Source organism: Melanotaenia boesemani, chromosome 18 (assembly GCF_017639745.1).
Source record: "Melanotaenia boesemani isolate fMelBoe1 chromosome 18, fMelBoe1.pri, whole genome shotgun sequence".
Taxonomy (NCBI): Eukaryota; Metazoa; Chordata; class Actinopteri; order Atheriniformes; family Melanotaeniidae; genus Melanotaenia; species Melanotaenia boesemani.
Genome location: NC_055699.1, coordinates 2,254,886 through 2,268,703, shown reverse-complemented (window position 1 = coordinate 2,268,703; position 13,818 = coordinate 2,254,886). Strand labels below are relative to the sequence as shown.

The 13,818-nt window shown below is 39.2% G+C and overlaps 1 protein-coding gene across 2 annotated transcripts; it reads right to left on the bottom strand.

Annotated features, from left to right (window-relative positions):
* Positions 1 to 331: 331 nt before the first annotated feature.
* On the bottom strand, positions 332 to 13,162 carry acot9.1 (acyl-CoA thioesterase 9, tandem duplicate 1). Of its 2 annotated transcripts, XM_041967692.1 has the most exons (16): positions 12,989 to 13,162; positions 11,439 to 11,533; positions 9,269 to 9,295; positions 8,781 to 8,826; positions 7,406 to 7,576; positions 5,839 to 5,876; positions 5,676 to 5,759; positions 5,480 to 5,583; positions 5,238 to 5,311; positions 3,659 to 3,726; positions 3,470 to 3,581; positions 3,014 to 3,104; positions 2,757 to 2,842; positions 2,567 to 2,654; positions 1,190 to 1,340; positions 332 to 879 (listed from the first exon to the last, which is right to left on the bottom strand). In XM_041967692.1, exons 1-16 carry the CDS (start codon positions 13,000 to 13,002, stop codon positions 824 to 826), a joined length of 1,305 nt encoding a protein of 434 aa, XP_041823626.1. In that variant the 5' UTR covers positions 13,003 to 13,162; the 3' UTR covers positions 332 to 823. The 2 variants fall into 2 exon arrangements, with proteins under 2 accessions (XP_041823626.1, XP_041823627.1); XM_041967693.1 differs by lacking the exon at positions 9,269 to 9,295.
* Positions 13,163 to 13,818: the final 656 nt, after the last annotated feature.

Here is a 13,818-nt window from a genome sequence, read left to right as displayed (position 1 = left end):
GGCATCAAAACGTTTTTATAATTTATGTCACCTGTAGCTGGTGAGTACAATAGTTTATCTTTTCAGAGCAGACCTGTTTGTGGAAATTGGTAAATAAAAGACAGCTACAGAAATCACTAGTTTGTCTCATCTTGGGACATTTTTCAAAACATATTTACTATGTCCAAAAGTAAAAGATGTAAACTTAAATATAAATACGAAAAATTAACATTAGTGTTTCTTACCAAAGTCAAAACTATTTTATTCTCATGTTTTTCATTTGCCAAATGAGCCAAACACTTAAGGAAAAAAAACAAAAAAAAACAAAAAAAAAAACAGTGCAAGTTTAAGGTTGAGGTAAGTAATTTATATATAGCATTTGAGTATAAATATCACTTGAGCCCGGCATACAATGGAAGAATAAAAATAATTTGTGGTATAAGCAACAGCAGAATATGATAATGTAGTGTTCTTTAGTGTAACACCATGAATATAAATGTCAGGTATGTATGTAACAGAACCTTTACTCCGGCTGTTGTTGACAAGCCATAAGCCAAAACTGGCTAAAATGCTGAAAAGAAAATTTCAGAAGATAAAAAGACAACTAAAAAGTTTTGTTTTGTCTTTCTTTTGGCAATGTAATGCACCAAAGACACTAAAGTGTAAACCTCCAGAGCAAATTAAGTAAATGATTCAAACATAATCACCTTGTGGATGGTGTAAATGCAATATAAAGAGAATTTAAAGCATGCTAACTGCATTTGTTCCTCTAGGCCGATACATAAACACCTTGTTGGCTTGTTGGTAAGACAGTGAAAGGCTTTAGTGGCACATCTCTGATATTTCAGGCTTCCACTGTTTGATTGAAATGTCTCTTTCCATCCAGGTACAGCATCGACTCTGTTAAGACACATACAAGACCTTAACACACAGAGACTTATTACACACATTACACTAATTTCATTCACATTTGTTTTCTTGAGTTTAACAATATAATTCAGATTTTCTATGAAGTGCAGAAAGCTGACATGTGATCTACAAAGAGGGAGATTTTTTAGCCATTAAAGATCTTTAACACTGGATGCCCAACTTTTACTAAGAGAACCAGAATGAATGGTTAAAACTAACTTCTGGCCCCCACAAGTATATAAAAACCAGGCTGCTCTGTCATTCAGGTGGAGTTTCAAACAGCCGTTTTTGCAGGGCTCACCTCCGTATGTCTTGGGAACGATGTTGGGGACATCCCGGTCCGAAGCAAAGGTGTAGTGGAAGATGTTGGTAGTGTTGTGCTGGCGCGTCAGGGGGTCATACACCTCGCTGTGAACTCTAACCTGGATGTACTTCCCCTGTGTGTAACACACCTGAAATACAAAAAGGCACAAAACTGCTGAAAGACACAGAGTTCACTTTTCTGAAGTGGGCAGCTCTAAATACAGTTGTATACAAGTATACTCGGAAGGACTGAAGATGTAATTAGATTTGATTTCTCAGGCCTCATTCGGAGGTGGTCAAAGGCACGTTTATCCAGAACTGTTTGGTAATCTGAGAAGATTAATCCATGCAAATAATGTGTCCACTGCATAATAGAAGGCAAAATTTGTTTAGGTGATACTGAAATCACAGAATAAAGAATGTAAGGTAGTCGCTGGCTAATATGAAACTTTATAACAGCAATCTGTGGTAACAAGAAGCAATTTTGTGGGTTAAAATTTAAGCGAACCAGGTAATCAGAAACAATCTCAATGAAAAATAAAACCTTTGTCAGGAGAATGTTGACCAGTGGATAACCTAGAAGCGTTTATATGTGAAGTACCTCCATAGTGTATCATTTGTTGTAAAAGTTGTTTGCATTGAATGCACCAATGTTATCACCAAACCACAAAAACAAGAGGTGTCAAGAACGCCATTTTGGTTAAACAGGAAAAAAACTGAACTGGGGAGGTGGTCTCAGACATCAGCTTCCCAACTTCTACAGCGCAGCCTTAACTCTCCTCTCGGTGGTTTCACAACAATTCACACATTGGAGCTTGTGAAAAGGTTTTGGTCACGCAGGTAAACGACTCACAGCTGAAAATGACTTCCACACAATGACCTTAACCGCCTTTAATGTGTGATCGTTCCCTTTAAAAAATTCCCCAAATGTTACCTAATTAATGTTTTAATGTTTCCACTGAAGAAGCAGAAAACTTGGCTTCATGGCTCAAATAGCTCTTCATAACTTTGACTATTTTATTCTTATTTAACAGATAAAATAACAGATTTTACTTTTAGCAAGTAGGAGACAGCACATGGAACCGTTAACATGTACTGATATTATATATAAATGATATTATATGTAAATGACATTATATTGTGTGTGTTAAAGAGCAGATGTCCAGTTAAGAATATTTTATACACTGGAGGGTGTTTGGATAAACATAATAAACCTAGAGGAAGATGATAATTTAGAAATATGTTTATTTTCTCAATTAAGCGTAACTTTGCTTGTCCAAAACTGACCCCCTTTCGGTCTCTAATGCTCACCAGCTGGTCTCTAAGTAAACAGGAAATAAACTGATATCATTATGAATCATTATGATCCTCTGACCTGTGAGGAGAGCAGCAGCAAGGAGCCGATCTCCACCGGTTTCTGGAAGACGATATCATCAACAGCCACCAGACTCGGCCGACATCCGCTTCAACAAAACAGGGGAAGGGACGGCATTTAGCACATGCTTCACAAAATATTCAAACTATTCTTCCTCTTTCATGGATTATCTTTTGTCTGAACAGCTCACCCGTAGGAGCAGGCGTTGGCCCAGCCGAGCTCGTAAGCTTTCCTCATCAGAAAACCTCCAAAAATCCTGTTGAAGATGTTCCTCTCCTGATCAAAGCACGGAAACAGAAAGGATTAGGGGCTGTTTATGGATGCGTGAATGACTGGAAATGATGGTGGCAGAACATATGAAAGTATCTTAAAACACTATCAAAGCTAAAATATGAGGTTAAATATTTCAGATTTATACTCAAACATCTTTTGATGTTCCTTCTCTACCTGAGGGTGGCAGATCTCCAGTCCTTTCAGTTTAGCGTCTTCCATCCACACGGAGTTTGGAGGCCGAACTCGGCTGCGGAAACTGACTGTGCTGAAACAGCAGAAAACAAAACAACATAAAAAAAGAGATTTAACTCGAAAACATCTATAATGGAGCCAAAGCTCCAAAACAACTGATCCAAAACCCAAAAAGTGAGCTTTGATTTAGTACATCCAGGTGAAAGACTGCTTGTACGTGAACTGGAACATGATGGGGGTGCAGTTAGTTTTTTTTATCTTAAGTATCAGACATGTTTTCTTACTGTCTCAGAGGTTTATTGGTTCCAACACAGCACAACTGAAAATACTGCATCAACATGACACTTTCAGATGATAAAGTTAGGACGTCTAAACTATTCCTGCACTTTATGTGGAAGTCAAATTATTTTTCTCTTCAAAATAATATTATAATCGTACTTTGTGTCCAGAGTGTTGAGGAACAGACTGTGTACGATCTTCCTCTCCTCCTCTGTGGGAGCGACCTTCAGCAGCGATGCAGTGCTCAGCTCCACGCGGCGGGATTTATTAGCTGAAGGGAAGAGACGAGTCAAAAGATTAGCACACAAAAAGTATGTTTACCTGATCCAAATAATGTCCCTATCATACCTTCTCCTTCTTGGAAGAGCTTCTCGTCCTCCGGTCCATCAGGCTTCAACGGATTTACAAACGCTGCCCTGAAATGAAGAGAGAAAGAGAGGATGAAAACCACAAAAGTAAAAGAGGAGTTAGAAACAAAGTGGTCGAGGGTCTGTGACTGGACACAACTCAGATCTTTAGAGTTTAGTAAAATGTGATACGGACCCAGACTCAGAGATGGTGATAATAGTAGTAGTTTAAGAAGAACCGCTCGGATGTGTGTCTCAAGAGGTTGGCAGTATAATTCAGTCCTAACAGGAAACAAACCTCGAAGAACAAACAGCTGTGAGTAACTGTGGTGAACACATGAGGAAACAAACACTGAGGGAGCTTTTCCTCAGGGATTAGTTCTACCTCTGGGAATATCTGGTATCATGTCGTTATCTAGAAGGATAGTCGTCAGACACGTGAGTTTATTGTTTGCCAACCTCACAAATATGTATTAAACTGCCTGAGGAGTCTGATGGCCGGGGGAAAGAAAGAGTTTCTGAGTCTGGTTGTCCTGCATTTCAGACTCCTGGATCTCCTGCCTGAGGGGAGGAGAGTGAACGGTCCATGTTGGGGGTGGGTGGGGTCTCTGGTGATGGACTCTGTGCTGGTGGATGCTCTGCAGAGGGGGCAGCGGAGTCCCGGTGATCCTGGACCAGTCTTCACCGCTCTCTGCAGGCGTTTGCTGCCGTACCACACGGTGATGCAGCTGGTCAGGATGGACTCAACCACGCAGCTGGAGAAGTTTCTGAGGATCTTTGGTGACATTCCGAACTTCCTCAGCATCCTCAGGAAGTCCAGTCGCTGCTAAACTCTCTTCACCAGCTGTGTGGTGTTGAGTGTCCAGGTGAGGTCCTTGCTGATGTGGACCCCCAGATATTTAAAGCTGCTCACCCTCTCCACTTCCAGCCCGCGGATAAGCAGTGGCTGGTGAGGGTTCCTCTCCTTCCTCATCTCCACTATCATCTCTTTGGTCTTGTCCGTGTTGAGGGTGAGGTTGTTGTCCTCACACCATGTCACCAGTGAGGCCACCTCCCTCCTGTAGGCTGCCTCGGATTCTGGATCCGATACCAATTCCTCGTGTTGCTCTTGTCTTTCTGTTTTAATTTTTGCAGGGTAAGGTAGGCGTCCTTTTCTTTTAGGTGTGTTAAAGAGTTTTGGTCATTTATCGATCCAAGTGCCCACCAATGCCCCAGGTTAAAAGGCAGAGTCACTACTCCTTGATGCACAAAGAAGACGTACCTTACCTCTGGAAATGAATGAGCAGGGCCAAGAGTGAGTTTCTCATGCCAATCAACTTTCCATGAGCATCAGTGAGCCCACAAGCAGAGGAACTTGTGCTCACATCACATTGTGTGTTTAATACATAAGTAATAAAATATGTAATGTTTTAAGTCATTAGTCTCAATAGCTCAGATTGGATTAGCTTTTATACATCATAAAAACTGAAAGTTTTAACTCTATGGAGCACTTCCTGTACGCACTCTTGAAAAGCTGGAAACAAAAGATTTTCATATAAAATCCACACATTAAATAGTAACTGTAGCTCTTACGTCTTTACCTTTTGTTTTCTGGGTCTCGAGCCACCATGACGAACGTAGCATCTAGAACAGGGGCATAAGCACCATCACGGTACTGCAGGAGGAGACAGTCATTGAAATTAACGGAAGGTTTCTCTTCCTGTTTCTGTCTTGAGCTTCTTTAATTTAGGCAGAAATGGGTGTACGACTCTTTAATGTCGACTTGTAGTTGCAGAATAGAAACAAAACATTGAATGTCTTTTGCATGAATATGTTTGACTACCTGTGACATGTGCATCTTTGCTTCAATAGACGTCCTCCCGACCCACGTCACACGACCCGTAAACTTGATGTCGCAGTCTGGATAGATGATGTGCTGCCTCATGTCTGTCCCCCATAAAGAAAAATATATAAAATTAAATTAAACTAGACCCCAACAAAACAAAGTGTAATCTTCCCAACGTGTTCCAGGCTCTTACCAATTTTATCCACCAATGCAGTGACAATGGAGAGAGGAGACTTCTTCAGCTCCGGGTTGAAGGTGTGAGAGTAAGCAATGAGGACTGAGGAGGAAGCGGAAACTTGGATTAATTTGTGATTGCGTGGAGTTTCCAGTCTACTCTGAAGAGTTATCACTGATACCTGCTAAACTGTCCAAGTCCTCCAGGATTCTGCCAAACCTGTGATAGACATTAGACCAGTTAAGAGGAAGAAGGACAGACAACAAGTAAATACATCTCTATTGTAATAACTGTAATCACATCAAACAATAAGCAAATGTAGACTCAGCACCAGAAGCTCCGCAGGCTTTTAACTATGATAAAGTTATTAGATTAGAGCCGTCTGGCCCTTTAATGCACAATGAGGAATCTCAGTAACAGAGAGGAGTTCTTCTGCAACAATCTGCTATTGAAGCTGCTATTATCACAGATGCCTCAAAACAAGAAGGTTCCTGGTTCAAACCTCATCTTTTCTGTGTCTGCATGAGCTTTTCTGGGTATTTCAGCTTCCTCTCACAGTCACAAAAACATACTTTTAAATTAGCTGGAGATTCCAAACAGTGGGTGAACCACAACTTTCTCCAATAAAGGCCAATGTTAGAATTTATTTTGAGAGTTTACTGTTTGTTTTTAAATCATTAAATGAGCTGGCACCAACTTACATATCAGACCTGCTTGAACTAAACACTCCATCAAAGGCACCGAGGTCTGCAGATCAGCTCGACCAAGTCTTAAAATCCAGACTGAAAAGCAGACGTGACCGAGTTTTTCAAAACCGCAGAATGAGCTCTGCTCCGGATGAAACTGACCCCCATCCGGACATTTTTAAATCACATCTTAAATATATTTTTACTCCTTGGGTTTTAGCACAGCAGAAGAATTGTGTGGTCTCAGTTGGTTTTTTAATGTGATTTAGTCTCATCATTTTTTCAGTGTATCTTATAATTCCTTTTAGTCTCTTTTAGTCTGTCAATGTCTTTTAGCGTATTTTACCCTTCTAATAGCTTTATCATAGTCCGTCTTAATCTGTTCATTTTCATTTAATGCATTTTAATCTTTTTTTTTTACTTTGTTTTTATTATACTTTTCTTTTTAAAGCAATATGAAATACAGCAACATCAGAGAACCTGATTAAAATTATAGATGTGTGACGAAGTGTAAAATGTCCATTTTCCCATTTCTCTTGATAAAATTCTTCTTGAGTCCTCAGTCTGTGGGCCAGGATCTCCATCTCAGAGTTTCCATTTACAACTTCTAGCCAGTCTTTAGTAGTTTGTTGGTTCTAATCTGCACCATTTTCTAGCTATAGCCTCATTACAGCCTGCTAATAATATTTTTAATAAATATCTATCATTATTATCAACATGCATTTTAATCTTTAAAACATTTTAATCTTAATTGCTTTTAGTGTATTTCATAGTTCTGAGATTTCTTTGATATATTTCAGATATTAGTGTATTTTGTTTCGAGTTTTTTAAAAATTCTCTGGTTGTGTATAGAATGTCTCTGTGTTGTAACAATTATATTTTCTATATACATTTTATACACATTATACACTGGCAACCATGTGTTATAAAATGTGCTACATAAATAAAGTGGACTGGATTGGGTTGATATCTGGGATAGACTCGGGTCCCTTTGTGATCTAGAACCGGATGAAGCAGGCTTAGAAAATTGATAATTAATGTTTAGTGTTAGCTTGCCTCTACCTGACAGTGTTGTGGTACGTCAGGTACTTCTCCCGGAGCTGTGGCTCAGAGCCCAGAGGCAGGTGAACCTCCAGGTAACTGTCCTTCATCCTCTTAGCTGGAAGGTCGTGCTGAGACTTGGCCAACATGGATGACAACGACACACGCTCTGCCATGGCCTGCTGATGGTCGCTGTGGATGGTACCACATAAAAAGACAGTAAACATGTAAAATAGTCATTGATAGAACTGCTTTGAAAAGCAGTGTGAGTGTAAACTAAAGACACTGACTCATTTCAGATGGAACGAAACTTACAAAACTGAACCAAACTGCTTGGCTATGAAGCCCAAACACAACGCAGATATTAAATATTTATGTCTGCAGCACAAAATTATTCAGCTGATCATCCACTGAGCCGACTTCTTTCCTGGACCGGTGCACAGTACTCTTCCCTCTGTGATGCAATGCTGGTTCATCAACAGATTAATCCAACTCTAGAACGGGCCCTCATCGTCTGTGATAACCGCAGCACTTTTGGCCTTTTAATCCAGCGAACCTAAATCTGATTCCAGCTTTCTCAACATCTGCACTGCTGTGATTCAACTTCCAAAAATAATTAATCTCAACATTTCACTCTAATATAATTAAACAGCCCATGTTCAGCCTATTCTTCATGCAGGGATGACGCATTCCTGCAGTGACAGCAGATGTTAGGATGCATGCTGATAAAATGGGCTTTTTTTCAGAATATAAAAAAATATAATTAGTACAAATTGTAATTTTAAATACACTGAGTGTATTAACTTAAAATCTTTGTAACTAATGTCATTTTAATTAACTTGAAATATATCTCAAACCACTCCATCTACTCTAATACTTATGAATTTATAAGCATTTACTACAATTTCAATATCAATATTCTGTATAATTAATACAGTAGTACAATTTACCATTTAAACAGGACTAATGCAGGACAGTTACTTCTGTAATACAATCTTGTTTTATGACAGTTGACTCCAAAACTAAATTCGTGTAAAGTGATAATTTAAAGAAAAATTCAAAATAGCACAATTCTATAACAGCAAATCCAGGAGCTGAAGATTCACTGAATATCAGTTACAGATTTGATTTAAAATAATAAGACAAAGATGCAAAAAGCACAAGTTGACAAAGAAAATGACAGAAAATGATCACATACAGAAGCACTGAATAATCTTCAATGAGTTGACATGGTGTATATTATACTGTATATACAGCCACTGACTGACATACATACATATAAAATTAGCTAATTGAATCAGATCAAAGCTTCTCTCTTACAAGAGAAATCCTACACAACCTACCAACCATGATGGGACAACAAAACAAGGTCAGACGTACACACACAGATCAGTACCTCCAGTTCGTAGAAGCTCCAACTATTTCTCTCAGCCTGTTGCGAACTGAAACACAGACCAAACAATCAGCTGCAGCGTCCACACATCTATGAATGAGAGTGTTACAGAGAGGTGAAAGAAGCAGATATTAAAGGCTGCTCGTTTCATACTGTCTCTGGAAGTTCTGCCTCAGGAGACTTCTGTAGTTTAAATGCTGCTAGCATTTAAAACATCTTACAGAATGTAAACCGGTGCAGCTTAAACACAGAGACAGTACAAAACAATGCTGAAGTCACAGAGGGAGGAAGAGGAGCTAAAGTTTCTCTCTGCCAGAGAGGACGTCACTGAGCATAAAATCCAGACTGAGAACAGAAGACGTTAAAGGATGAAACAAGGTGCTTCAGGCAGCTCACAAAAACATGCAGGAAGAATTAGAAAACAATTAGAGATAATCAGAAAAGAATGTGAGTTTCAGAAAGTTGGATTTGTTTTGTTTACCAACACACACCATTAGAGACGTGTAAAAGTGGATTTCCTGTGGAGAGACAAACAGGATTAAACGTACAGATTACGGGTTCAGAGGGCAACAGAGAACTCGTCAGATTTACAGTCAGAAATACTTTGAGATAACTAAGAAGAATTAAAAAATAAATAAATGAGGAACAACAGACTGAGTAGTGGGTTAGCACCGCGGCCTAACAGCACAAAGGTCGCTGGTTTGAGCCCCGACTGGGGGCATCTAACACACCTGAATAAAATCTAATGGATCCAACAGCTTCTTGTCAACTTCTTCACAATACCTTATTAATTTCAGTCAGGTGTGTTAGATCAGGGAAACAATGAAAACCTGCAGGATACCGGCCCTCGAGGACCGGAGTTTGACACCCCTGATCTAAAAGTTGCAGGATAGTAGATCTTGAGGACCGGACTTGGGCTCCCCTGCTCTAAACTCTGTGAGTGAGCGTGAGTGGTGGTTTGTCTCGCTGTGTTGGACCTGCGATGGACAGGCGACCTGTCCAGGTGTACCTGCTTCTCGCCTGCTAATTGCTGGGATTGGTTCCAGCTTCCCTGCAACCCTGAACTGGAAAATGTGGTAATGAACGAATGAATGAATGAATGAACGAATGAATGGACGAATGAATGAATGAATGAATGACACCATGCAGTAAGATGGTTGTCTGGAGGAAATACTTATAATATCTAAATATTTATGTACATAATAACTTATGAGATATTAATCGCAGAGTGGGAGTAAATAGTTTGAGGAATTCACTTCAACAAACTGTCCACAACTCCACTATAAAACCAGTCTTCACGCCACTCCAGTCTCTCTTTTGTTGTTCTGATGGAGTTTTAATTCCAGAATCTTCTTGAACTTTGCCTCTGATGTTTATCTTGATTATCCCCTGCATTGTTAACACCTCTTCATTGCTGCCAGCTCTGAAGGCCCTTTTCTCATCATTAAGAAGGGCTCTGGTGGTCTTTGCTATCCATGATTTGTTGTTTGGGTAACGGCAGACAATCTTGAAACAATGGAGTGGATGAATAAGCTGATGTATGACAATCTATAATGTAAGCTCATCAACATCTTCTCCATACGGCTCTTAGAATTTCTGCAAGTCTGTCAACTTAAAACATCAATGCAACAGATCTCAGACCATCTCCTCAGTCCTCATGGTCACTAATTTTCACTAGAGGCAAATCACAAATGAACAAAACTCTCTGAACACATTTCACACAGGGTGCAACTTCAGTTATTATAAAGCAGTGAAATAGTGAAAGTGAGAGAAAGGTTAAAGAAACTCAGGGGCCACAGCAACCACAGAGACAAAACCTTCAAACAATCAAATCTGGAAGAATTTTACAGATATTGATTAAAAACATTGAATGTTCCAGTATAATCTAAAAAAAAATACTTTGATTCTGCAAAGAAGCTAAAAGGGCACACTTTTTAGTCAGCTCAGCATTTCTCACTGAAGGCAAATAATCAAATTCTTACATTTTATCAAGTTTTTTCAACTAAAATAGTAATTAAAAAAAAGGTTTTGATTAATCTTCTGTCAACTGACCATTTGAGTGCTAAGATGCCAGGAAAAAAGAAAGCTGCTATGAAACACGAGTGTCCTCTGAGTCCGCCGGCTGGACAGAGGACCAGAGTAGGACTGATCCAACTAAACCCAATTTATTTATAAAGCACATTTAAAACGAACAGCATCGTAGGAAAGTGCTGCACAATCATAAAATATAGAGCAAACAATTAAAAAGATAAAATTAATGATAAAATTAACATACACAATAAAAAATAAAATCCAGAATAAGAATGCATATACACACATTGATAGTAAATTTAAGGTATTTTCGTAAAAAAAAAAAAAAAACAATTGTTTTCTTAAGAGTTTCATAGAAACACTAAATCAAAATATTCCCTGTGTTTCTGTTTGTCTGCATGAAGAGATCCTCCAGCAGAGGGCTCAGGCTATGCTGAATAATAAAGGTGTCCATTTCAAATATTGACATTTAAGCTCTCTAGTTTCTTACAAACTGTGTTTTTGCCTTATTTACTGTATTTTAATTTATATTGGCCTATTTCTATGAATGCCTGCATCTTTTTCCCTTATTCCCTGAAAATGTAAAGAAATGAGGAAATGAGGACCAGCAGAATGTGTTTGCTTTCTTACCCTGAATCATGTCAGGCGCCTTGCCGTGTTTTGATGTTACACCTGCGCAGAGTGATCTGCTCATCACAAAAGAAGCCGATCGGAGCAACAATAACCTGCAAGCAACAAAAAATACAAACACGCACATGCAACACAGACAATCGTAAGACCAGGAGTCCAGTTTCATGCCACAGACATCCCCTTTATCCTAATTATAACTGCACATCTGATATTCTAAAATCCTACCCAGCTGCTCTTAATACACTCTAAACAGACTCGCTGTTCACCCATTACTTCCTGCATAAAGTAAAATTGCTTCAGTACCACTCATGAGCATAAAAAAGAAAATTACCTGCTCCACATTGTTCCATTGTTTCTACCGGAGGAGCGTGCAAGTGTTTATTTGTACATATTGCGCCAAAGTCCTGGGATGGACTGGCAACCTATTCGGGGTTTACCCTTCCTCTCTTCCAGCTTCCCTGAACCTGAATTGGACTAAGCGGTATATAAAAAGGATGGATGGGTGTGTAAAGGTCTGAACTAGCTTTTACTGAGAGACCTGTTGCCCCTGATATTCAGTCTAGTTCTTGTCCAGATGTATCACTCCAGTCCTGTGTCAAGTTTTTCATGGATTTTTTCCCCCTTACATGTTTTTAGGCCACACTACACACCAGGCTGAGATATGCAAGTTTAATTTAACAGCTCTTTGAGAATACTATTGTTGGTACAAAATATATTGTCTGTCTGCCAAACTGTGTTGTCTTTGTTAGTTGTATCGGATACAGCTAAGAAATTGGGAACAAATTATGTGTCTTGTGACCGGCTGCTAGTTACAAAATGCCTAAAGATCCAGTCTGCTAAGTTATCTGTTTAGACACAAAAAATGGAGTAAAAATGAGTGAAAAACCAGCCAATGTCCAAAGAGAAACTTTGAAAGGCCTCCAGAAAACCCAGAGAACTACTGCTTGGGACCATCCAGAATCCAGATACTTTACTTAATACTGAAGTGTTCTGGTCTTTATAATACATTACAAATACTTATTATTGCATAGTGTGTTAGTAATATAATGTATCCTCAGATGTCATTACTTTATAACTTGTAGGTGTGCAGCCACCTCAGGTCATTTTTACATCTATGTCATGTTTTGCATGTTTACCTATTTGAACAAAAAGTAGGCTAGTTAATAAAACTTAGTTTATACAGGAAAGGTAAATTCTGACACTAAAAATCTAATAAATGGCAAAGTATATTTAGGAGTCTGAACCAAATGTTGTTGTTTTTTTTTTACACTACGTGTTAAAGTACATTTAGTTTGGTGCATAGTTTCAATGGCTGGTATGAACATGACACACCCTCTGCGTTTATAGTCACTCCCCACCTCGGAAATCCCAGTTTGACTTGACTTCTTCAATGATATAACATTAAGTCGTGTAAGAAAAAAAATCAGGATAAATCACTCTTACAGAAGTCTTATGAGTTGCTTAGCATCCTAATGTTAATTAGCATGTGTTGCTGCTATGGATGTTAGCAGTAGCATCATGTTACTTAGCAGTAGCATCATGTTACTGACCTCTGTGAGAGCATCGTGATATGTGGGGTGCTAGAGTCAAATGTTCGGTGGTCCACACAAAGCGGTTGAGTTGTGTAGAAGGCAGAGAAAAAAATCCCGGGTTTTTCTTCGGGACGGGGTAGTGCCAAGAGGGATGACAACAGGCAAGACCACTGGACAGCTTCCGCGTTGCTACGTGACCCCGCCCATTAACTGATGACGCAAGACGCTCTGTTTGGGTTGTTTTCAGGCACTTCAAAAGCCTTCTTCAGAAATGGCTACTCAATTTGTTTGCAAATGAGAACTGGTTCTCAAACATTTTTACCTGGTTAAATAAAGGTTAAATAAATAAAAATAAATTTGGTGCCACAATGACCATAGTCCTGCAGGTTTTTAATGTGTATCCATGCTCCATCATACCTTAGTCAAATTACATGGATCCAACAGCCTGTGACGTTCTACCCAGTGACTCATTAATTTGAGTCAGGTGTGTTGCAGCACGGAAACACTGAAAACCTGCAGGACTGCGGCCCTCATGGGACCAAATTGAGAAGCCCTGCTTTAGAATGTCTTTAAACCTCTGGAGAAATTCAGTTCAGTTCACATTTATTCTAACAGACAATCTGTGCTGTGGCTTACATAACTGTCAGGTATCCAAATAAAAAGTTTCAGTAGCCACTGCTCCCACTAAGCAACAATTAGAGTCAAAAAGGCAAGGAAAGTTGTTGTTTTAATAAATGCTTCATACCAGGGATCCCCAACTCTGGTCCTCAAGGCCTGTTGTCCTGAAGACTTTCAATGTTGCCCTGCTTCACCACACCTGACTCAAATTAATTGATCACTAGTAAACT